This window comes from Phoca vitulina, unplaced genomic scaffold (assembly GCF_004348235.1).
Source record: "Phoca vitulina isolate PV1807 unplaced genomic scaffold, GSC_HSeal_1.0 scaffold3, whole genome shotgun sequence".
Classification (NCBI taxonomy): Eukaryota; Metazoa; Chordata; class Mammalia; order Carnivora; family Phocidae; genus Phoca; species Phoca vitulina.
Window position 1 is genome coordinate 44,479,334 of NW_022589706.1, and position 26,811 is coordinate 44,506,144.

At 36.6% G+C, this 26,811-nt stretch overlaps 1 protein-coding gene across 25 annotated transcripts in view; it reads left to right on the plus strand.

Moving 5' to 3' along the window:
• Positions 1-26,811, plus strand: part of ADGRL3 (adhesion G protein-coupled receptor L3) — an 829,014-nt gene that overhangs the window by 647,321 nt on the left and 154,882 nt on the right. For 20 of the 25 annotated variants that reach the window (XM_032400452.1, XM_032400448.1, XM_032400447.1 and 17 more), the window contains 4 exons: positions 1,540-1,842; positions 3,958-4,061; positions 14,614-14,799; positions 17,831-17,869. In XM_032400452.1, coding sequence (XP_032256343.1) covers positions 1,540-1,842; positions 3,958-4,061; positions 14,614-14,799; positions 17,831-17,869 — 632 coding nt within the window. The remainder of the gene's footprint in view (positions 1-1,539; positions 1,843-3,957; positions 4,062-14,613; positions 14,800-17,830; positions 17,870-26,811) is intronic. The other 5 variants (XM_032400458.1, XM_032400467.1, XM_032400466.1 and 2 more) reach the window with 3 other exon arrangements.

A 26,811-nucleotide genomic window follows, 5' to 3' on the forward strand; every position in this document is an offset into this window, starting at 1 on the left:
AACGGAAGAAGGGGAGAAAAAAGATACTCTTTCTTCCTTCATGAACTTTGTGTCAGTGAAGTTATGAACATTACATTCACATAGAGTGAGAACCCAAGAGGAAAGACGAAAGCCTAGAAGAAAGGAAGAGGAAACAGAACAAGCAAGGAGACAGCTAGAAAAATAACATCACTTCAGAAAATGCTACAAGTTCAGTGATTAAATGTGCAGAAAATCCATACCCCTTCCTACTGCCGTCTCTATCTTATTTTTGGAAGCTTTATACGTACCACCTACACTGTGATAGATGTGGCACCTCTTCCAGGGCAGCAGAGTCAAGTTGATGACATGTTAAAGAAAGCAGACAATGAATGACAAACACCTAGAGGCTCAGCACAGGACTCCCTGAGTTCCATAAACCCGAGCTACTTGGAATCTGGCTAGAGCCAGGGCCCCTGGGGTTATTGCCAGTAAATGAGGTTAAGTTAGGAATGCAATGTCTGTATGTGGAGCACTGGCATACTCTTGCCTTCCTTTGATGGAAATATAAATATATTTTCCCCAGAAAGATGATTCTCTGCAGTGATAATTTCCATGGTATTGTTAGAACATTCCTTTGGATATGTTCTAGGCTTAATAACCTATTTATATCTGGTCAAGGAACCTTACCAGTTTTATTTGGAATTTGGAATACATTTCCCCATCTTAAGAAATCTAGTTAGAAAATAATTTATGAGGGTACCTGGGTGGCTCAGTCGTTAAGCGTCTGCCTTCAGCTCAGGTCATGATTCCAGGGTTCTGGGATCGCATCCCACGTCAGGCTCCCTGCTTGGCAGGAAGCCTGCTTCTCCCTCTCCCACTCCCCCTGCTTGTGTTCCTGCTCTCACTATCTCTCTCTCTGTCAAATAAATAAATAAAATCTTAAAAAAAAAGATAATTTATGAGACAACTAAATCGGCAACAACTTATACTTTACATTAGTAAATGTCAAGTTTGAGAGTTTTGTTAAGATGGGTCAGTTCTAAGAGCATCAGGGAGATCATCAAGCTACTTCATGTTAAAGAGACCATACTCAGAATTGTTCTTTGCTTTTTAGCTGGAGAGCACTTTAAATTTTAATGCCTTTTTTTTTTTCTGATCCCTCTCCCCTAATTCCTTTATCTTTAGAAATTCGTGTGATACTTAATGTGAAAAGACTATTACAATAGCTCTCTCCCATTCTACTAAGTTTGAAAATTCTAAAGTGAGTGCTCTAAGTATCAATCCTGTAATGGTTAAAAAGGCCTGAAGCATTATGAAGCTTACTGAAGAGTTGGGCTGTGCTGTAATTTTGTTTTCTGTGATTTGAGTTGAGTGGAACCATGAACAAGCTGATGTTTGGCGTGGGTCAGATGGCTGTCATGGTACTGAGGTGGCATTCAGATACTTTGGTACTGGCTTAGTTTTTTTTCCATGTTGAAGGCTCTTTGAACTGCCAAATAAAAATGGTTTCTAAAGTATTAGGACACCTTGAGGTGATGAGCAAGCAATGTAGGTGTTTTCTTTTGAATTTTATTTCAGAAATCTCTACCACAGGACCTCTTGGCATGGGAAGCACCACCACCAGCACCACCCTACGGACCACAGCATGGAGCCCAGGCAGGAGCACCACCCCATCAGTGTCAGGAAGACGAAACCGGAGCACCAGCACCCCGTCTCCAGCTGTGGAGGTGCTTGATGACATGACCACACATCTGCCATCGGCATCATCCCAAATCCCAGCTCTGGAGGAGAGCTGTGAAGCTGTGGAAGCCCGAGAAATCATGTGGTTTAAGACCCGTCAAGGACAGATGGCCAAGCAGCCGTGCCCTGCGGGAACAATCGGTAAGTATGTTCTGCAGAGCGAAGCTAAAGGTCTTTTGTTAGGTTAGCTTGCTTTTCTTGCAGTTTTTTCCTTTAGTCTTTTGCTTGTTCATTACTGCATATTTTTGTGACTTTGCTTGATTGAATTCTGAACTCAGCTGAATTGCAATTTAAAGCAGTGTATTGTTGGAGTTTGAAAATACATTGTGGAGAAGTCACCAGTGAGGATTTGGTGCGTATCCACGTGAGGCTAGTGGTTTTTTTTGTACTTGGTGTGAGGGCTGTGGGGGAAGTTACCGTTAGGCTGTGGATGTCCCGGCTGCTCTGGAAAGCCAGCCCGTCTCTGCGGCAGCCCCAAGCGAATCACTGGATTGCTGGGAGCTTGTTCTCATGCTTTTCACCAACTGTCAAATGTTGAGAACAGAAAAGGAGGTGGTGGACTTCTCCATTAGAAGATGAGCATTGAAATGACCTAAAACTTCACAAAATATAAAGTTTGACCACCCTTTTGATAAGTCAGTGTAGCTGTCCTTTAATAGCCAGAGGTTCTTCACAGAGTCAGGAGCCAGTCTCCCATCCCTCAACACCCCCTAGAGAGAGCAAGAGCCGTTGTTTTCTCTAGGAGATAGTTCAGAGCTAAATAGTTCTTCCCTCTCTCCCGCTCATTTTTTACTGATGTGATCGATAATATCCCCAAGTAGTAACCATATTATTATTTACAATTTTTATGCCAGAAATAGCCTGGTTTTCTTATTATGACATACATTGCTCTTCATAAAACTAATATTTGATACACTAAATAAAATTTGCCTTATTCCATAAAATATGTAAATAAAGTAAATGTACGATAGATGTACGATACAAGCAATCAGGACTATGTCTTTGGGTGTTATTGATTTGGCTACTTTAAACGGGTTTGTCTTAGAACGGTTCCAACGTGGATATATCATTCTGAATCCTATAGTTTGTGAAGTGGTAGAAAGACCAAAAAGAATATTGGCTTTTATGAAAGTGCACATTTAATTTCTTTTTTCAGCAAAGTGTTTAAAAATATTCTGAAATCTTTCTTCCCTTTATGAAAGGGTGTAATGTTTAGTTCTAAAGTTTTCTGTGGTACTGAAATCCGTTTGGTTCCAACAGTTTGAAACCTTGTCTCTTAGCACTGTCCCCTTCGTTCCGGGCCTCAGTTCCTTTATTTCTAAAAGAGAAATAATAACATCCCCCCCCCGCCCCCGAACACTTCAGATGTTTGTTGTGAAGGTGAGTGAAATACTTTATTTGAAAGCAGTTTGAAAACTACACAGCACTATAGAAGTATGTCATTATTGTTCTGTGAAAATTGGGAGAGAGCTTTAAAGGAAACCAAACCTTCTGGAGCCCTCCCAGGTGAATGTCCCTATGCTACAATCTTATTTTTAACCTTTTCTCTGTCCCTTCTGCTGTGGTCCTGTTCAGACCCACACAGGCTGTCACTTGAATTATTGTAATAGCTTCCCCCAAACCTTCACATCTCCCTGCTCAGATTCACCCTCCATGCTGCTGCCACAGTTATCTTTCTAAAACCTTAATCAGCTCATTTCTCTCCTCTGCTTAATGTTCATTGATTTTCCAGCACCCACAGGTGGCAGACAAGGGAGTTTATGATCTGACTTTGCTTGCCTTTCCAAGTCCATTAAACACAACTCCCCTATATAGTAGACCTCAATTTAAAACATTTGAAGTTTCCCAAGGACGACATATTTTTTTCTGCACCTGGAATGCCCTTTCTTACCTTGTTTTCCCGAAAAACCTGCAGACTGATTCCTTTAAGACTCAGCTGCTGCCTTGATTCTGAAAACTCACACAATCAGCCCCATAGAGGCAGGTACCGCATCACTCTAATTTATGAAATTGTTTCCTGTATCTGGTGTAGTTGCCAACAAGTGCTTTAAAAATATTGAATGATTTTGTTTGTTCTGTTGCAATTCTCCAATGTCAGTTGTTTGTCAGGCGCTGTGTGTGGTGTTTTAACAAACATTATCTTAGTTTAATGATCTCAGTTTTGCCTTTGTTCATATTTAAACATAACACAGGAAGTCTTTGTAAGCAAGATGGTTTGAATATTTAAAGCAGAGCTATTTTTTCTCATTATTTTAGGAGTATCAACTTATCTCTGTCTGGCTCCTGATGGAATCTGGGATCCCCAAGGACCGGATCTTAGCAATTGTTCTTCTCCTTGGGTCAACCATATAACACAAAAGGTAAATCGTGTGACTGACCAGGGAGGTTTTCCCAAACCTAGATCTTCTGTTGTTGATTATAACTCTTGCAAACAAAATAGTTAAGATTTTTTTTAATTAATGTGGAAATACTCTCACATTTTAATTCTCTTTAAGATTTAGTGACAACATTTGATAACGCTGTGTGCTAATCTAGAATTTTGTTGTTTTTAAAGGGCAAATCTGTGAACTTCCTCTAAGCCAGGCACTATTGCTTGTAATAATTTTATTATTAATAAAATTTTTATGATATTGTGAACTCCAGATATAAAAGTCCAAGAGGCATTATAAATCAAGCAAGCAAAAACTTCTAGCATACGTGCATATGGGTTTTCCTGTGGAAATAATAATTACCAAAAAAAGTCTACCTTTGGAATCTTAAGCTATTTGATAAGTGTTCTGTAACCTAATCATTTATCAGTGTTAAAAGTATACATATGTGTGACAGAATCTTGCAGACTCAAATTTTCAGGGCTTGTTTAGTTGCAATATGTTGAACATTTTTATTATTAATGCACTGTGGGGCTTTGAATTGATTTCATTACAAACAGAGACCAGATGTGCATTTATGCCAAAAGGGCTATGGGATGAATCCTTATTATAGCAATTTGTGTGGATTTATGCACTCCTAAAGTGAAGAGTCCTTCTATGGCACATTAGCTAGGCTGAGGAATTTCTGAAAGAGATTTTTTCCTGAGAAATATTACAAATGATGGCCTTACTAAAAGCCTGTCTGTGCCATTTGCTCTTTTCTCTATTTGTTTTTAACCAGGCTGATCCTCAATAATATACTGTATAATAATCCATAAATATCTACCCAGTAGATCATTTAGCAGATGAGCCATAACTATCTATTTACCCTAAATCATGGAAGAACAGTGGTTATATTGACTCTAGTTACCCTCTTACATATGCATCTCCATACTTGTTGCTATTCATAATGATGCTTCTCCAATTTCAGCACTGTTCCTGCCACAGTTTTTATGTCCTTTGATTTTATTACAATGTAGCTCAGACCCCAGGGCAAATAACTCTTGCTGGATGTGATCAGATTAAGAGATCAGTAGCATATCTCCTTACATTAGCAACTTTTAAAAAATACTCCCTACATACTTAGCCCAGGGGGTAATATTAATTCAGTAATAATTCACCTAGAAAGCTGAGTGTTTTCATGATAATTCCTGAATATAGTTAGACTATTTCATTGCAGGAATTACTGGGTGACTTTAACTGATAATGATGCTTAATTCTTTTCTTTCCTCTGCAGACCTTCTAATCTTGACAAAAGAGATTAATTCTTTGCAAAGACCAGACAGCTGTTGCCCATTTGATTTATGGATGGGTGTTTTTTTTTTTTCAATATAACGAATATGTTCCATATTCCAGAGCATTTCTGTTTAATACTGTAGAGTCTGTAAAATTATGTAATATTACAATTATATTAAGATTACAGCATTTAGGCAGTGGAATTTATAATAATGCCTTAGCTTTATTTCTTAGAAGTTTATAAAATCTTCAAAAGTGTAACAGGAGGCTTTGGAGCACCCTGAATCAGATTATTTAACTAGCCCAAGGTCAGTGTTGGAGCTGGGTTTTTAGCTGGGTCTGCCTTTATCAAGATGTCATGCGTAGCCACAACACTGATTACACTGTGCCCAGATTTTGACTGCCTTTATATCATACTTACTTTCCTAGTCTCTCTTTACTTTTGTCCACCCTTTTACCTGGTGTGTCCCTCATACCTCCAAATTTTTATGCTATTCATGGAATATAAATGGTAGTTGAATAGGTTTCTTAACCACAAAACTCCAAAACTTTTAAATATTAACATTGTAAACCTCCAAGAGAGAATTTGTATGCAGTATTCACAGAGCGATTTGTCTAAATTATCTCCCTGCTCTCCAAAGCATCTTTCACAGAAGTCATACCTTAGCTCATTTCCTCTGTCAGTACCGGAGTCCCAACAACAAACAGACGGAACATTCGAATAGGGTTTGTTTACAGTGTTATTGGCGGAGCAAAGGTGAACTGCAAGGGATTGAGCAGGAAGGCCGTGCTAGTAACAGAGGTGGAACTGCTCCCAACCCCAGGCCTGTGGTTGCTGTGTCAAAGGAGTGACTAAAAAATGGAAGCAGATGTCTTTGAGAGGAAAGTTGACCTACAGACAGAAGAACAGACAGAGATTCAGTCTAGCCTCAGGCAGCTTTTCAGAAAGAGACCTAGGGGAATAAATACCCTGACCTCACTTTCCCTCCTCCTTACATTCACTTGCCCACCTTCCCCATTGGACAAACTCAGTGGAAGCCAAAGAAAAAGGGCGCTCTGAATAACATCCTAAGTTCACCCTGTAGGGCAGAGAGCAGGATGGAGGAGGATGGAAAGTGGCCTTGAACCAAGAATTGGAAAGTACCCAGCATACTTCTCAGCTTTGCGCTTCCCTTTTCATCCCTCCTCCCTTTCCCACCCTCTCCTCCTTTCTCTTTGCACTGCCCCCCACCTCCCAGTCTTCCCCATCCCCTCTGCTCTGCTCTTAAATTCCCCCTTTTTCTAGTGGATTTTTTTTGTCATGTTGAAAAATTAAAGTAAAATAGCTGTTTTTCATGATCCATTCCTTCTCTCTTCCCCCTTTTGTTGTCCTGTGAACTTCAAACTTTTAAAATAAAGGAACACTTTTACCTCTTGTGAAAGCATAGATGAGAAAAGAAAGGAGGGAGTGACTCTCTGTAAACAGTGTATTCAGTTTCCCCTCCTCAAGAGTTCAATGAGTGAAAGCATCTTGGAATGTGAGGTACCTCCTTTATGACTTTGTAGTGTTTCTGGGGAATTGTTGAGGGCTTTCGAGGAAAGAACACCTCTGGATCAGTCTCTGTATCTATACCATGGGGAGGATCATTCTTTTCATTATTGATAATACTGTTCACCCACTGTGTGTTTGGCACCACTGTATACACAAGTATACACAAATAAATGGATCAGGATGCTTACTTTAGTTTGAAGAAGCAAACTATATTTTCTTGTTTGTTAAGAAGTGAGTGATGTCCCCCACCTGCATCCTTGCAGTCAGACCATGAGAGAGGAAGAAAACAGGCAAAGAATCTTGATGGCTTCTGATTCACAAATGAATTCAGGCTACTTACGTACAGGTGAAATTATAGATTAAATTTTGTGCGGTGATAAAGAGTGGATTATATTTTATTAGAGAAAATGTAAGCCTCTAAAGTCAGAATTTCATGAAGAAATTTATTACAAACTAGCCAGAATACTTTCATAATGATGAGATTTAATAAAAAGCATAATTTGTACAGAAAGAAAAAGGCAAAAGTTGTACACAAAGGAGCCTTTACCCCAGCAACAATAGAGAAGGGAGCAGGAAGAGAGAAAAATTGGTAGGTAGTTTCATAGATGGATGGGTGGATGGATGGATGGTTGGATGGATGGATGGATGGTTGGATAGAAGGAAAGGCAGGTTCAAAGATAAATAGATGGATGGATAGAAAGATAGATTGGTCTTCTTCTTGAAAAGCCAGCAAATTTAGTTCAGAGCTTGGGCTCTTCAATCCTATGTAGCAAAATACTCTATTTTCTCACCTTAATTACTGCTTGCTAAAATACAGTCTCTGGTTTTAGCTTGATCTCTAGATTACACTCAGATTTTCAAAAAGGAGTTTATATTTTCTATGTTGCATACCTTTAAAGAGCTTACTGCACTTTACAGTTCCTCCAGTCTTTTTCAATTTAAAATTCTTTGAAATTACAGTTTTGAATAGCTTCCATATTTCTTTGCATATGAAGTGAGTTATGCTTCCTACTTCATTACCTGGTTCAACTATTATATGGAAAAGAAATGCCTGAATTGTCACTGGAAAATAGTCTTTCTATTTCTAGCAAACTGAAGAGTCTTGTCCTTTGTTTGTTCACAAGCTACTGACAGATTTTGAGATAAGTAGAGTTCTTCCTGCATTTTCTAAAGATGTGAAGATCCAGAATTGTAGTGATTTTACAGTATAAAATAAGCCAATTATCTGCCTGGGAAGACTAGGTTGAATCCTATCACCCAGATTTTATATTCTTCATTCTTTAAATCTCTGTAGAGTTAATATGGAATGAAAACAAATTACTTCTTAATTTTTCAGAGACTGGTAGGGTTTCTAGGACTTCAGGCCTATTTAACCTACTTTCAGTTGTAAGATAGAAGCATTTAATTGTTTATATACCTTCTTGACTCTGATTTATAGCAAAATAACATAAGTAGATCTTTCAAAGAAATGATAGCTAGATACTTAAACACTATGAAAAACTCTTTCATGAATTGTTTTGGCACCCGATTAATGTTTGATGTAATAAATCTCAGAAAATTCAAAACATTTCAAAGAAAATTGTTTTTACATGTGTCAAAATTTGAAATGTAAATAGTATCTATCTCTGTCGTAATTATTATCCTTTATTATCCTTAACTAAAGCTGCAGGTTTCCCCCCTCCCATTCATGTCCTGGATATAATCTCGCCATTTCAATACAGGCATTAATTTACTAATCCTCACAGAACTCATAAGATTTCTCAGTGTGCATGTGTTTATTTCTGAGAAATAACTTCAGTAGAATTTAGAGGAAAAAATGTTAGAGAACAGACATCTTCATTAGGTCTGTAAGCAAGGATATGAAGAGTAACATTATTTCAACCCTTTTGCACAGAAGACTTGAGGCAGATTCAAGATATGCATATATCTGTTGTATAGAAATAAGATAATTGTGGGCCATGACTACTGTGGTGACAGAAATAAATAGAGCAATCAGAAAGACCATAGAGTAGCCTCTGGATGCCACTGGAAAGAATATGGTCAATGGAAGCCTAGTCTGGAAAGGCAAACTTTGAGCTATGAATGTTAAGGTCACAATGGCTGTTGGAGAATCCAGTTAATGACAGCACCTTGGAGTTCCTCCCTTTCCTTCCCCTCCCACAGCCAATGGAAGAGTGGGCCTGTTGGTGTTCTTATAAATCTCTCCCGAATCAGGCCACTTTTCACCACTGCTACCCTAATCCAACACAGCTTCTGCTGCTGGAGCTCTTAGCAAGGTCCCTTTCATCCACTCCAGAACCCTCTAATCCATTCTGACTGGTTTGATTTCAAATACAACTCTGATTAGACCACTCCTGTTTAGACACGTTAGTACCTTCCCTCGCTCTTAGCGCAGTTCCCAAAATCTTCATCATGACTTCTGAAGGGGACCACTTAATCTGCCCCTTGCTCACCTCTCCAGCGGCCTAAATCCCACTTAGAGCCCCCTTTGTTCAGTTCCCCTAGGACCCGTGTCCCTCCCTCCTAAAGTGTCCTCTCTGCCTAGAGGCCCTCCCCTACCTCCCAACCCAATTCCCTTCCCATTCCATCTCACATTCAACATTATTCTCTAGAAAAACACTTCCTAAATTATTCCCTAACTACAGACACTAGGGTAAAATGCCCTTAAACTTGCGTTCTGTATTGCACTCAACAAAATTAAAATTAAATAATTCTTTAGTTAATTTATTAAAAACCCTTTCCATTGCTAGTATGTAAGCTCCTTTTTTTTTTTTTTTAAAGATTTTATTTATTTATTTGACAAAGAGAGACACAGTAATAGAGGGAACACAAGCAGGGGGAGTGGGAGAGGGAGAAGCAGGCTTCCCGCTGAGCAGGGAGCCCAATGTGGGGCTTGATCCCAGGACCCTGGGATCATGACCTGAGCTGAAGGTAGACGCTTAATGACTGAGCCACCCAGGCGCCCCTGTACACTCCTTTTTATTGGGAACCATTTTATTCAGTATTGTAGCCTCAGACTTTAGCCCAGTGCTATTAGAAATTCACGTGTTAGGGGCGCCTGGGTGGCTCAGTTGGTTAAGCTTCTGCCTTCAGCTCAGGTCATGATCCCAGGGTCCTGGGATTGAGCTCCAAGTGGCATCGGGCTTCCTGCTCAGCGGGGAGCCTGCTTCTCCCTCTCCCTCCGCCCTTCCCCCTGCTTGTGCTCTTTTTCTCTCTCTCAAATGAATAAATAAAATCTTTAAAAAAAAGAAATTCATGCATTAATTAAAGAACAATGAACATATAGACTGAATAATTGTTGAAATTATAGAGACAGTCATCCTATTTTTTAAAGTAAGATACAATATATATTTACCACATATGCATACACAATGTATACTATGTAGGTATCAATATTGAATTCTGAAGGTAGAAAAGTGTATTTTTTCTTTCCATTGTACCTACAGTACCCTGTCTTCCCAAATCACAGTTATTCTAGTTGTTAATTTCTATTGCCTTCCCACCCTATTTCTAGCCTGTTCATTACCCCTCTACTATATTCCCATAATACCTCATATACATTTCTGTAATTAAAATTGCACTGTTGCATTATTATTACCTGTCTTTATGCCCTACCCCCACCGCCATCCTAACAGGTAGAATGTAAGGTTTGTGAGTATAAGAGCTATATAACAATCATTTTTATTTCCTCAGGAAATGACGAGTGTCCAAATGATTGTTGAATGAATGGAAGATTTTTACTATGATTTCTTAAGTTTTAAGAGGATCAGGATCAATTTTTATTTTACTTTAAAAACATACTTTCCACATTTTTATTATAAACATTTTTATAACTTAATTGTACTTCAGTGTTTTTTCTTTCTTTACCTTACAACTTTCTTTTTGGTGAATATTGAGTTTCAGAGTTCTTTGGCGGACATAATTAGATTTATTCTTCATAAATAAACACTTCTTGAATGCTAAAATACAGCTACTATTTTAAGACAATCCACCAGTGATTTTCATATTTGATTCACTGTTTTACCACACTAGATTATCTGCTGTTGACACTTAGATAGTGAACACCATCATCTTTTATGTTGAGAACAGTTATATTTTGACTTATTAGTCATCTACATTTTTAACTTTTTGATGACTGTACATAAACAAAAAGCTTAAATTTTTATGTAAGGAAACTACGTAGGCCTTCTTTCCACCTTTTCATGTCCCACCCTAATACTATAATAACAAATTTGAAAACTATGCTTATACATCTACACAGAAAAAAAAGAGAAATGAAATAACAGTATGAAAATACCAGTTGTTATCAATTCTTATTTTTTCTCTGTTTGAGAAACAATTTTGCTTTTCATAATATTCCCTGATAGATTCATCAAAGTCAGTACTTGCCTCCTTAGTTTCAAAGAAAGGAAATAAGGAAAATATATTACCAAGTTCAGTAGATCTCAAACTTTTTTCAAATTTTTTTCAACAAGTAAATCAAAAGAGGTCTTCCTCTGCCCTGACATTTCTCATAGAAAAAATAATATGTGGGGGCACCCGGGTGGTTCAGTTAGTTAAGCATCTGCTTTGGGCTCAGATCATGATCCCAGGGTCCTGCTATCAAGCCCTGCATCCATTGGGCTCCTGCTGAACAAGGAGCCTGCTTCTCCCTCTCCCTCTGCTGCTCCCTCTGCTTGTGCTTTCTTGCTTTCTCTCTATCAAATAAATAAATAAAATCTTAAAAAAAAAAGAAAAGAAAAAATAATATGTGGTAATAAAGGCATAGAAGAAAACAATATAACAACAAAGGTTATGGAACAATTATACAATACAATGATTAACAAAGTAAAACCATAAAGTTCTACAAATATATTCATTTTTATAAGAATAGCATAGATGGAAACTACAACAAATGCCATCACATTAAAATCATGCATTGATTAAAAGAACATTCCCTCAGACAATTATAGGAATTCCAGCTACTGGATATTCATATGCACAGGAAGAGTTTTTCAAAGTTACCAAGCACTTCTATCATGTGTTTAGACTTACTAAATGGAATACTGAATTTGAATACTTAGCGAATACTAGCATCTCACTAATTGAATTAATGAATACCAAATTTTATAAATCATTCATTGATTACTAGATTGCCAGGAAGCAGCCTTAAATTGTATGTAAAATTAAAATGTATGAATTATTATCACATTTATGTCGCTCGGTGACCACTTAAAAGTACTTTCATGGGCGCCTGGGTGGCTCAGTCGTTAAGCGTCTGCCTTTGGCTCCGGTCATGTTCCCAGAGTCCTGGGATCGAGCCCCACATCGGGCTCCCTGCTCAGTGGGAAGCCTGCTTCTCCCTCCCCCACTCCCCCTGCTTGTGTTCCTGCTCTCGCTGTCTCTGTCTCTGTCAAATGAATAAATAAAATCTTTAAAAAAAAAAAAAGTACTTTCGTGACCCATCAGTGGGCCATGAATGCTACTTTGATCTACATTGAATGTGTTATGTACTTTTCCTTGAACTCTATAATGTATTCCATTTGGCTTTATAGGTATTTTAGGTATGTAGTCCTTGAACATATTTTACAAATTTGTTAAAGTTAGTGCGGATATTTTCTATTTTTAAGGATTTCTAAAAAGTACTGATTATATAGTAAATACTTTAACATATTCTTCTTGTAAAATTTAAACATTATAGAAAAGATTTTTCCTATGATTCCCATCTTTCAGATTTTGTTCTATGTGCTTAAATATATATAAAATAAATATAAAAATATGCTGTATGTATTGTATTTCTTTTTCATAGATAAGATGTTTATATGTTACTATTGTTTTGCATTTTTATTTCATGAATACCATGCTAATAGATATTAGCATATATAAATAATTTATTTAAAGATTTTATTTATTTATCAGAGAGAGAGAGAGCATGAGCAGGGGATGGGGAGAGGGAGAAGCAGAGTCCCCTGCTGAGCAAGGAGCCCGATGTGGGACTCGATCCCAGGACTCCGGGATCATGACCTGAGCCAAAAGCAGCCACTTAACCGACAGAGATAAATAATTTTTATACTTGCATTTATTTTAACTCAACAGAGCATGTTGAAAATTGATGTTAACGATATTGATCTCCTTTATACTTTTAAACTGTTGTACAGTATCCTATGATATTTATATACATGAGCAGTTTTCTGCAGGTCATAATCCATTTTGTTTTCTGTTATAAACAAGCTAGAATGAACATTTTTGAACATTTCTTTTTTACATCTGTGGGATTATTTTATATCTTATGGCTGAAATTGATAAGAGAAATCACTCAGTTATATAGTTTTCAAAATTTAATGGACACTGGTAATTTGTTCTACTTGGGAGCTATACAAGTATATATGCCTAGTAGTAATTTCTGAGAGTGATAGACATTTCCACAAATCCTTGCCAACATTTTGTTACTACACGTTTTTTGCATTTAATTTGGATTTTTCTATATATTTGAGGATGAGATTATTAATGATTTAGCTGTTCCAATAGCTCTAATTTATGTATTTGTTTCTTTAGCATTCGATCCTGCTACAAACATTTATTAAGCATCCCTTAGAAGATAACTTATGATAACCTATGTGACTAAGAATCTTAGTCATGCTCCTTAGAGCTGTCTGAATACCTCCTAGGAAGATAGCCTTACAGAGAGGACTTTACTCTGTGTGACCCTAAATTTAATTATTTTTTATTTTTTTAAGATTTTATTTATTTATTTGTCAGAGAAAGAGAGAGAGAGGAAAAGAGTGCACAAGCAGGAGGAGTGACAGTCAGAGGGAGAAGCAGGCTCCCCTTGGAGCAAGGAACCTAATGCAGGATTGGATCCCAGGACCCCGGGACCATGACCTGAGCTGAAGGCAGAAGCTTAACCAACTGAGCCACCCAGGCATCCCTAACCCTAAATTTTATATTGGACTGCTGAAAAAAAAAAAGGGAAGGAAAAAAAAAAGTTTACTAAACATGACACTATTATGTATTTAAGTTGTTACAGCGTAAAATATCCCTATCTTCTTAATACCCAAAACTATCAGATTTATTCACATGAGCACGGGGTATTAGTCTCTTTTTTAACATCCTTGGAGTGTTGATAATTTGATATATTCTTTTAGAATATACTTGAAAAGTCACCATATATATAGCTTCCAAAAAGGAAGATGCTAGAAACAGCAATAATTTGCTACCTAGTGCATTGGGATCAAAATCTCTTACTTGGTTAATAAGAAAATGAAGACCCTTTGAAAAGCAGGGATTGTATTTGAGATAAAATTTTCACAGATCTTAGCAGCCAGTCAGTAGCCTTTGTGTACTAAGTACTAAATTAGGCATAATGGAAAATTTGTGCTTGCCTCTGAGAACTTAGAATATGGTTGGGGAGTCATAACACAAACTTACCGACATCGGATTTAAAAGCCCACAGAGAAAATCAAAAGGCAAACCTTAGATTTGACCACTCACATGGATAATTACGGTGAGAACAATTTTCAGAAGTAAGATTCCTCAGGGGGGAGCTTCCTAAACATATAAATTTCAAGTTAGGTATTGTAGAAAAAAAAAGGATTAACAGGAAAACTCGGCATATATTCCAGGTGAAGAGGGAGTTTAAAAACTATTTCTTGGCTTGATGATTATAATTCATATGCAAAATACAATTGTTCACACAGAGACCAATAAAGTCACTTATTGAAGATGTCTTTCCTTTTTATTCTGTGTTCAAAATTGCAGTTGAAATCTGGAGAGACAGCTGCCAACATTGCTAGAGAGCTGGCTGAACAAACAAGAAATCATCTGAATGCTGGAGACATCACCTACTCAGTCCGCGCCATGGACCAGCTGGTAGGCCTCCTAGATGTACAACTCCGGAACTTGACCCCAGGTGGAAAAGATAGTGCTGCACGGAGTTTGAACAAGGTAAGGACTTTGCTTATATATATATATAATTTTTCAAAGATATATAGATATATATATATCTTAAAAGCTATAGTAAAATCAGTGAGACTGCTCTGGTTAATTTTTCTCTTTCTATAAAATCAGATCATTCTATAGAGCATCACTAGTTATATTCAATCTGCTTCACTCTTTTGTTATAATGGTGACCCTATTTGGCCTCTAATCTAAAGACACAATAAGTGATAATCTCTCCTTATACATTTTGAATTTACAATTCTATTTTCTTTGGTGTTTACTGTTTTGAATGCTAAATTCTGGCAAGGTCAATATGAGTAAATGTGATCTATTTTGGTTTTTTTTTCTTTCATACTTTTATATCAAAATAATCATAATAAATAAATGTCTAATCAATAAGTAGAAATTTAGAAAATAGCCACAATGAGAAAGCATATTAGCAATTCATTAAAGATGTTTAAAAATGAAATAATTTAATCTAATTAATGTACTTAAAACTCATTGGATAAGTAACTAGGTTTTAATTTATATTTCCTTTTGATATTTAAATTTCTCAGATTTTACTTCACTATGTTAACACTTTTAGAAGGTTTAATTGTATTTCAGCAAATTTGAATTGTAAATATTGAAAATAATTCATTTTTTAAATTTCAGAGAAGATACATTTTTTATATTCTTATTTCTACTTGTAAGTATATAATATATACTTATATAAACATAAGCATTTTATATGTTTATTGTATATAACCTATCCACTATATAAGCAGTTTATTTACATAAATATGTAAAGTATATTTTACATCTTTTTAAGGAGTATAATTTATTCCTTATAAAATCACATGGCGAATTAACTCCCCAATGAAAACATACTAGGATTGCTACGTGTGTTCCCCGAAAGGTATTTGTGTAGTAGAAGTGATCAGTTACTGAAACTGGATTTTAGGGCCTTGAATGTCGTGATAGTCCTCCTACTTAAAAAAAAGCAAGAATTTGGCAGTAACAGACTAAAGTCCTCTAGGGAATTCACTAAATGAACATTCCCCTTTAGAATGAAAAATGACTTTTGAGAGTGGTCTTTTAATATGTTAAGTTTTTTTGTGTCTCATCAGACTAAGAGTCTCACTGATCAAGATGGAAGAAATTTTTCAAATAATGATGGTTTGATATAGGAAGGCCTGACATTCTATCTGGCAAATATGGTTTTTTCTGCAATTTCATCCTCAGAAAACAGATTCTGTTTTATCAAGTAGATATAAATTATTATTAAAGTTTTTTTTCATGCTGAGCATAAAAGAGTTATTTTTGTCACTTATGCCCCTGATAGAATCACAACCAAGTCCCTGATAAAATGTAATCCACAGCTGCCTATGATATCTGGACATGCTGTGATTTTAATGTGTTATTACCCAGGCTGACTGTATGCTATTAACGAATATTGCCGCCAGCTATTGTTATCCTAATGTACTGGAAGTAGTAATTTCTATTACTGTTACATATCCATAACATTACTTGTTATAGCAATACTTTGTATCTTTATTTAAAAATTGTGTTGATGTCTGACAATATCAGGTAAAGCTGGTAATTAATGTCACATTCTAACTGGCTACAGCTAATCAGCTTGCCTACTCTGAATATCAAATAACTACATAATGGGCAAATTTCCATTTGTGAAGCTTTTTAATGCTTTCTTTTGTTTCCCATTTGGCTCTTTTCAATTGTTTATATAATGTGGTCTGTCATATGTTAATTTGCATGATGGGGTAAGGAGATGGGAGGGCAAAGGTTATTCACATGCTTGCTGGCTTGCTCTCATTTCCTGTGGTTCCCACTGTTCCCTGGCCGTTATAACCCATCAGATTTGCAAAGTCAACTTGGTACAAATCAATTGAACTCCACATTGAAATTGAAGCGTTTAGAGTCCTGCAAAACCAAGATGCGAGTCAGTGATCCAAATGACAGCGTTGGCAATTTACTTGCACTCATTCCTCACTTAATTCTTTAGAGGAGTAACTGCTCGATGCTCATTGAAGACTGCATGAATTAAAGTTGAGAGAGTATTAGCTGCACAAAAAGCATCAGAGTAACTGCTTCTTAAACCTGGGTAATTTTCTCCTTCAACAATCAAGGCTACTGAAGGAAAAAAATAGGGAAGAGGAAGAAAGTCACAGTCTAATTCTTGAAATTTTGTGTCATTTATTCAAACAGGGCAGTTAAACTTACCACTTATTTATTTTATCACCAGGAAAAAAAAAATGGGATTGAATATGAGTTGTTATTAACCTTTTGCCCAGAAAAACATCACTCTGTTTGCAAACAAATAAACGAAAACAGGCTTCTTATCCCACAGAAGTTTCTAAAATGTTTAAGTTTTGTTTTATTTTGTTTTGTTTTGTTTTTGTTTTTGGTCAAAACTGTGAAAAGGAATTATTCAAGATATAAAAGCAGTGATAAATCAGAAGATTAATCACATTCTTCTAATCAGAAGTTACCTATCTGTTGGTATTTTTCCCTTGGAACCAAATAATCATAATGAATGGGCACTTCTATTTTTCCGATAAACAAAATTTCTTGTGTTTGAACATATGGTTTGTGGTGCATATTAACCATCTATATAATCTTTAAACCACAAGCAATGTGGGTTCCAAATTTTTGACATAATTTACTTAACTTCGTATGTCTTCATTTGTGGCTCATGAATTAACAACTAACCTGATGTGAAATGAATCATTTCAAACGACTGAAGTATAATGATTTTTACTAATTTCTACTAAATTTATTCCAAGATTTCCTCCCATCATTAACAACTTTATACCATCCAGTTTTCACTTGGGTTATTCTGAAAAGGTGCTGGCGACTAGTGTTCAAGCCATTCATCGCTTACATTTTGCTGCTGCTTAGCTTTCATTCTCTTCTAGAAAGTAGTGCACAACAAAATAAGGTGTTTTGTGTAGATGTGTTCTTTTATTTTTCTTGTTTTCTTCTGTCACTAACTTGTTTTTTCTATTCTGTGTTTAATCTGCTGTCTTAATGGATTCAGCTTCAGAAAAGAGAGCGCTCTTGCAGAGCCTATGTCCAGGTACTTTCTGCGTTTTTATAAATGTGTTAAGTTGTTGAATTGTCTCTGTTGGTGGTAGCATTTATGGGCATCTGATAGAAAAATGATAATGTACCCTGTTGAGCTAAAGGGATTTCAGGGAGGGCATGAAGGGTGGGAATAGAGAGACATGTTGCATAGGTATGTGCCTAAAAGAAGTTTGGCGGCGCCCCTGTTCTGTCATACAAGATGAACACAGACCAACAAGGAGGGGTAACTTGGTATGTGACAATTTTGATCACAACTGAAAGGTGAGTTGGGTGTAATATATAAATCTCTCATTTCTTCATAGAGGTGTGTATGAAAACATTTCATTAATACATTAGGCCAATTACTATTGAGTAGCAAATCACTCAGAAATGACATATAATCAAAATTCTGTAAGACAAAGAATAGTCCAGAACATTTGGAATATCATGCTTCTGTACCAAAATGTTCAACCCATGCTGTGACTGTCTTATTTTCCCACTCACTGTAAACATTTTAGTCCTGATATAAATGTAATTTTTCTCCAGTTAACATGTTGTAATTTGTTTCTAAGCAGGGTAGAAACCATTGCTATGTTTATGGGTTCTGTGTGAAAAGATCCCAGAAACAACCTTTATAGTTATTTTTACAAGGGAAGAAGGCAAGAAGGCAGTGTAGAGGTGGGCAAAATTTTCCTTTTTTCCCACTAGGTTCTTTGGCTTGTCTAATGATTAAATTGACGTAAAACAGATTAACAGGAGAAAAACAAGTTTAATTCCATATGTACAGGAGCCCCCAAAAGATATGAGACTCAACGGCAGTCAGGCAGTTGAGGCTTAGATGTCATCTTGAGCTAAGGGATGGGAAAGGGGCCAGGGGCTTCAAAAAAGAAGAGGGAAAATAATTTACATCAAACAGATATTAGATAATGTGCATTTTACTTTATAAATTAATGAATCTTTGGGTATAAGAAACATTCCTTTGTTTTTGTTTTGTTTTGTTTTTTCTCCTAAGGCTTTGGGAATTTTATATATATATATAAAACCTGTCCTCTTAGTATGTACAATAGGTAGAGAAGTTGAAGTATTCTTCAGCAATGAAAGCTGAAGATCATTTTTGAGCAGTATTAGGATTGTTTTTGATTGCAATCTATGCTATCCCCTTAATGGGGCCTTGGAGATAATTAGACTTTCGGTATTTAAATCTATGAAATGCATGGCCATTCAAACATGAATCTCTGATGGAAAATTAAGAGCACAGTTTACTCAATGGTTGATTTCCTGGTGTTATAATTGACTGGCTGTGAATAAATGTTTCAGCTATTGACTAAACATCTGATAAGACCAAATACAAACAGAATATTTGTGAAGCAGAAATGCTCTGCTCACTAAGACATGGCATTACTTCTATTCGTTGTCACGTAGATTATTACTCCATGAAATTCTAGTAAATAATACTTTAAGCTTTAGTCTATTTGAATTTTAAAGACTTGGCTAATGTCCCTGGTGTTTCTGCTTGGAGCACATTCTGACCTATCTATGAAATAGGTATAAAATACACTAGAAGTGCTTTATGTATTAAATTTGAAAAAATAAAATTATTTAGGTATCATGAGATTCTTAAAAAATGTGGTCTTTCCACGGGTTTAAGTAATGATTCTTCTAGGTTTGACTTTGACCATTAAATCCATTTAGCTTTTAGTTATTTAGAGGTATACTGTCTATTCTATGAATTGCCTAGATCCATCTTTCCTACATTTGTTTATTTTTTACTTCCTACATTTGTTTATTTCACCAAAAAAGCACAGTAGAATCTGGACCATCATCTGTCAACCATGATAACTGTTAACTGATATGTAGGTGAACAAGTAAAAGGTGGTTGCTTTGATTTTTTAAATAATATGTGAATCCCCAATACTCATTACGCTTGCACCTCCAGAATTTTAACAAAACCAAACAATTGGGTCCAATATTTTTTTCATTTAGTTTTAATTTAGATTACACTAAACTCTTTGTTTAGTGTCAAAAGATAGAAACTAATATGAGTAATAGTAAAAAAAAAAAAAAGAAGAAGAAGAAATCATTACCATGTCTTGGGCAAAAGAGATACCTTCATTTAAGAAGAGAGTGTTAAGTTTTATGCCAGAGAAGACAAGTAAAGCTTGTGTTACATATGTATATTAGATAACTACTGTGATGTCATGTATAAATAGAGGTACCTGAAAGATGAACATGAGTGAGCTGGAGAGATGAGATGACTGGCCCAAGGTCACACATTAGCACCCATGGCACTCTGGGTGTTCTAACACATGCTGTTCTAACATGCCTCCAATGCTTTCTCAACATCAACAATGATTTATTATTGAGAATAAATGCAGTTATTAAGCAGTAATTATGTGGCCATCACTGTGGGGGGGCAGTTTGCATAAATTCTTATTTAATATCCACAACAATCCTATGATATAGTTATTGCTATTTTTAACTTAGAGTAGAGAAAATGGAGCCCGGGGGAATTAAATGACTTTCACAAGATCATACAATAGTAATTGAGGGGCTCTTGAATTCAAAGCTAGGACTTCCTGACTCAGAATCTCATGTTCCAAATCCCTAGGATACCTCTGTTACAGAACTGACTTCGTTATTTGGTGTTAGGAGTCAGGATATGTCTTCTGGTTTATGTTTATTGATTTATTTTACTGTATTTCAGGGATAGTATAGAGTAAAATAGTTTTTTCTTTCCTTTTTGTTTGAGATTGAGTTGAAATGGCTGTATGATAATCATTTTTGTACTGTTGATTAAGTGCAAATACACACATAATTTGCTTTGAGGTCCTTTTGTTTTCAGAGGACTCTGTGATCAAAAAATTACCATATTAAGAGAGGACAAAAACAAATAGGAAATACAGTAACTCTCTGTTAAAGGAGGATCTGTCAAACTGTTTTCCAGAGTGACTGCACCATTTTGCATTTCCAACCAACAATGCATGTTCCTTCACATCCTCAGCAACGCTTGTTATTTTTTGTCTTTTTGATTATAGCCATTCTAGTACAGGTGAATTGCCAAAGTCCTTAACTCCAGTCATGGAATGGGGGTAGGGGGTCTGGGAGTATAGTCCTTGAACCAGTAAAAATTCACATGGCTCCAAAAAGAGATGCATGAGACTCTGGGAGGAGAATATGACCTCAAACCACTTAAGAACAACTACTTTCATGTTCTTTAAATGTAACCAGCACTTAGATTTATATTTTTTTTCTCATTTTTTAAGTAGTAATATTTGTGGGCATTGTTCTCTTCTTTAGCAGGAAATATTAAGAATTACTGGCATTCATTCTTCATGGCTTTAGAAGCAGGACGTTTCCCTAGTAAAGAAATAAGTATTTTTTTTTTATTTTTATCAGCAATTCCTTTTGTTCTCCAGATCTCAGAGGCAGCACATACTCCCTGGAGAGTCTGCAGTCGACCTTGCTTAATGGAAGATATAAGAACATACAGTTATCCATATGAATCTTTTGAGTCATTCTTTGGAATCTGCTATTAACTGCACCATCAGGTTGAGAACTGATCAGAAAAAACTGGTAGATAGATGCAAATGAATGAATACACACACGCACACACACACACACACACACACACACACACCCCTGGTCTCCTTCCTTCCTTCCTCTCCTCCTCCTTCTCCTCTTCCTCCTCTGCCTTCTTCTTCTTCTTCTTCAAAGGTAGATGGTCTGTGTTCTTTAAAGCTTACAAAGTATTTGGGGATGCCCGGGTGACTCAGTCGGTTAAGCATCTTCTTTCAGCTCCAGTCATGATGTCAGCATCCTGGGATTGAACCTTGTGTTGGGCTCCCAGCTCAGCAGGGAGTCTGCTTCTCCCTCTGCTACCCCCTTCCAAATAAATAAAAAAAAGCTTTGAAAAAAAATTTTTTTAAAAAGCCTACAAAGTATTTGAAACAAACCATCTGTTTATTTCAATTTGGAACTATGATTTGTTCATTACTTATTTATTAATTTAGTGTTTGTTTTACCTTAATTATCCCCTAGAGATCTCTATCCTAGGCAACAGCATGGAAAAACAGTATCTGTCTTCAACTATGAAAAAACACCACATAGTAGTTAACAACAAAAACAGTCAGGAATTAATAGTTGAGCACAGGGGCCCAATAACCTTATCAGCACTGGGAATGCAACAATGCACATAACAGGCAAAATCCTGCTCTCCCTCCTAGGGTAAACTTTCTAGCGGCAGAATATAAATAATACAGTAAGTATGTGAAAAATATGGTATATGAGATGATGATAAATACTAAGAAAAAGAAAGCAAGAAATGCATCACTGAGGTGATATTTGAGCAAAACCCTGAAGGAGGTGAAGGAGTGAACTGTGCCGCTATGCAGGAAAAAGCCCTCTAGCAGAGAGATAGACAGTTCCTGAGGCCAGTGTGAAAGAGAAGAGGGTCGTGGGGCATGAATGTGCGGGATGGCAAGGGCCCAGATCTGAGAGAGCATTGTAAGGACGCTGGCTTTTATTCCCAGAGACACAGTAAACCACTGTCGGTTTCTGAGCAGAGTGATGACATGAACTAATGTGTTTTAAAAGTGAAGAGTAGACTATTGCAGGAAAACTAAGGGCTGAAACAGGGTGACCAAAGACAATAATGGGCAAGTAGAATAGGAGTGTGAGATGCTAACATAACTACTCAGGTTCAGGATCTTTTTTTTTTTTTTTTAAGGGTAACAAACAGAACTTGCTAGGGGTGGTATGTGAGATGCCAGAGGAGGAGGAGCCAAAAATGACAGAAATTGTTTTACATGAGCAGCTGGAAAGATGAAGTCCTATTTATTGAGACGGTCTGTCTGTGACCAAATTGGGACAAGCACAGCAAGAATTTCGACTTTGGGGCACGTCCACTTTGAGATTCCCATTAGCTGCGCAACACAGATGTTAAGTCTGCAGTCAGATAGACAAGCATGAAGTTCAGCGCAGAGGTCAGGCTAGAAAGAATCATTTGGCCACGTTTCACTTCGGGTGGCGTTTGCAGCCACTGTGCTAGGTGAATTCATCAAGGGAATGAGTGTAGGGAGAGAAGAGAAAGGAATCTAGGTCTGAGCCCCAGGACACGGTCAGGCTCGAAGAGGTCAGGGAGAAGAGAAAGCGACAAGAGAGGCCACAGGGCAGCCTGAAGGAACAAGAAAGACCTGCCGAGCGTGGCATTCAGGAGGCTACCGAGGTTCTCGTTTCACACAGGAGGAACTAACGTCAAGGGCTGCCGAATCTGCTCAGAAATGCTGACGCAGCTTCTCAGCGATTAAAAGTAATGTCAATTTTTGCTGAATTAAAAAAAAAAAAAAATCCCGGGGCCCATATAGCTACATTATGATGTGTACTATCTAAACATTTTTACCTCTTCCTTTAATTTTGGGGTCTTTAATGCAGACTTTTCTGTGAACCAAAGTTGCTACTTGCACCTTTGACAAAGTGCAAATTGAATTATGCCCGTTTTACTTGTCTGCCTTTGGTGCATAAGACAAGAAGGATTCTAACCTCCATTTATACTGCTAGGAAGAAATTAATGAGTATTTTCAAGTTCCTTGTTTGGTCACTTAATTGGCTGTGTGACAAAGAGCTCCGTGGTGCATGTCAAACAACTTTCGGAATCCTCTAATGATTTGTGCTTTGCCTGACTTGTGATACTATTCCGTGTGGCCTGTCAGCCTGGATATCCTTGTTAAAGTGGCTAGAATAAATTGGCTAGTGGTGTGCATACAATGTAGTATATTAACTACAGCAACAGGGAGTACTTTTAGCAGCTCTTTCAAGAGATTTCGATGTTTGCCCATAAGCATCAAAGCCAACCCAAACTTTCATTTAATATAATTAAAAGGACATCTGAAAGTAGTTTGAATCACAGCAGGTTCTTGAGGTTTGGTAACCCTTTGTTAAAACCCTGTGAACTTAATATATTTCACAGCTTGATAACTCTGCACTTGATTTGTGTCAGTAAGAGAGAAAATATAAATCTGCACCCTGCGTGTTTCGGGTGCTCTGAACCTATTGCTAAAAGACATTGAGATCAAAGAAAGTGACTTCCATCTGCAAAACCAGAGTAGTTTTCTTTAGATACAGAAGTACTAAGATTTCTGCCCAATAAGTTATAGTCCTTAATTGTTGTTATAAAGCAATCATTGACTCAAAAGACAGTAAAACCATTTGTAATGTATGCAGAGTAAGTTTTGCAGGTTATTATTTAACTTGGACAGGTCAGTTCAGCAATCTAATAATTAAAAAACCTCTACAGGACGATGGCAAATGTGGATGATGGAGAGGCTACTCTGACGTGTGCAAAGAACATCCTTCTGGGAATCTCTCAAAATTCCTGGGGTGAATGTGTCAGGTCAAGCAGTGAGGGCTGCTTTACAGAGTTATTTCCGTTTCTTCCATTTTGCACATTTCCTATAAATAAACAAAATGCTCCAGCTGCTCTTTGTATATACGTGGTTTATGAATGCTTCAGGAAGTAATTCCTATGAGGGTTAAAAAAAACCTTCTGTTTTCAAATAAAATGTTTTCATCTAAAACAAAAATATTTTCCCACTTCTTTTCACCAAGTTGCATTCTCACTTGTAATTTTTTAATCAGAGCCTGGGTCATTACTTAATTGTAAAATTGTTGATTTAAAGTCCTTTCTAATGCATCATTGCTTTCTGAAGGGTTTACCTGCAGAAAGGTTTTTGAATACATAGAATATAAATAGATAGTATTTCTGTGCAAACACAAAAAGAATACACATCAATTTACTTTGTTATTTCTTTAATATCTTTATGATCACATAAGCTAACCAGAAGGAAAAAGATGTTAAAAATAGCATTGCAGATTTAAGATCCTACTTTCTGAAGTTATCATTACCTTTTCTGGTGCAGGTCAGAAAAGAAATGGAAGTTTTAAGGTGTAATTTGCAGTAAAGTAGTTGCCTGATGGCTTGGAACCAAACAAATGATTTTTTAGTACTGCTCCCAACAGAGTTATAATTTTGATATTTTCCTATATCTAATGTACAAATTTTATACAGCTGGTAGTAACAAAAACTTAACTAGGTGGCTTAAACAAACCAGGGCTTTATTCATATGCATATAAAAGAAATACAGACAATGTAGTCCAGGATTAGCATGAAAATTCCACATCAGAGACCAAGGCTGCTTCTGTTTTTCTATTCTATTATCTTTAACACATGGGCTTCCATCCTCAAAATGAGAAGATGGCTACTTAGGTTCCAATCATCTCTTCATGTTAATCTCTACACGGGAAGAAGGAGAAGGACAAGTAACTAAAAGATTCATCTCTTTTGAGAATGTTCCAAAAGACACATAGGTGGGCAGTGCACAGTGATTCTATGTCTAAGTCAAAGAGTGTTATTGGGCAGCAAGCATTCTTAGAGGCAACCAAAAATACTTCTTTTTCTCATATCATGGTACATATTGATATCTTCATCCATTTTTGATATAATAACCTACCGTAGATTTAAGACCATTTGGGTTACTTTTGAACCCTACAGATTAAAATTCTCTTGTGACCATTCTGTTAGTTATGGTCTTGGGCAATCGTTTTGTTAAAAAGGTTATTTCAAATCATTTTCAGATAGCATTTTTCTTCTTTTTTTAAAGTAGTAGTTGTTGTTTTTTTAAATAGCTAATATAGGCACATCGTTTAAAATTCAAAAAGTAAGAATAATAAAAATGTCTTCTCACCATGGCCATGGCATTGCTGACTCGGGGGTGTGCCCCTTACAGTGTGATCTGGTTGGAAGATGCCCGCTGGAGTTGTGTAGTGCAATCCTGCCTTCCCTCTCTCTCTTCCCAGCTCTCCTTCAAAACAATCACTATTATCAGCCTCTTAAATAGCCTACCAGAGAAGACTATTTTTATTCTTATCCATGTTTTTACAATATTTTTTTCATAAATCTTGTTATAAATCACAGAACAGTGTTGTTCTCTCTGCTTACAGTAAGGACTTCGGGAGTAACTTGTGGCAGAACCACACAATGGGGCAGCATTCCTCCACTGAAATGAATAAATGTGTAGAGAGAATCACAAGGTAGCCTCGTATCATGGTTTACATCAACAGAACAACTTAATTCTTCATCAGTAGGACATGGGTTGAATAAACTGCTCTACCAAATAATGGAATACTCCTTAGGCCACAGAAGGAATGAGGTAGGTCTTGTGTTGATTTAGAGAGGTGGGTGGGGTATATTAGAGGAGAAAACAAACAGGCAAGCAAAAACCAACAGATAACAGCATGATTATAGTGATCACATTTGTTGGTATGTATGTGTAAATATTTACAAGTCTGCAGAGATCCACAACAAGCTCTCAAAGTGATTTCTACTTTGGGTGAGGTTGGTGTTGCTGTCCCATAAACCGATTTTCAGGCTTTAATTTATGTACTTTTAAACAACGCTGTTTACAAGCATATACTTTTTTTTTTTTTTTTTTTACTGACATACATTATTTTATATATTTATATGTCCTACTTCAAAGTAAAAATTCATAAAACTGAACTGATGGTCCCTCAAGAACAGCTTCTCTGGGGTTTTTTTCTCTTTATTTCACAACCATTCTACCAGTTCTCAGAAAAAATACCTAGAGTCATTATTATTTCAAGAAGAAGAGCATTTTGGATATTTTTATGGTCGAGTTTATTTTGAAAACAATGGAAACTCTCCTCCCTTACCTTCTGCGATACCACACTCTTCTGGCTCTGCTTTCTTCATCTCAGATGTTGACCATTCTTTCTACATTTTCTCCTCTATGATTGGGTTCTTCTTCCACTCAGTTTCTCTGGGTAAGGTCAGACATACCAATAGCTTGTTTAACTTCATGATCTCTAAACCTATGTCAAGAAGAGATGTTTGAGTAAGCTCCAGCTGAGGGGAGGGGGTAAGAACATGCCCCAAATATGCCA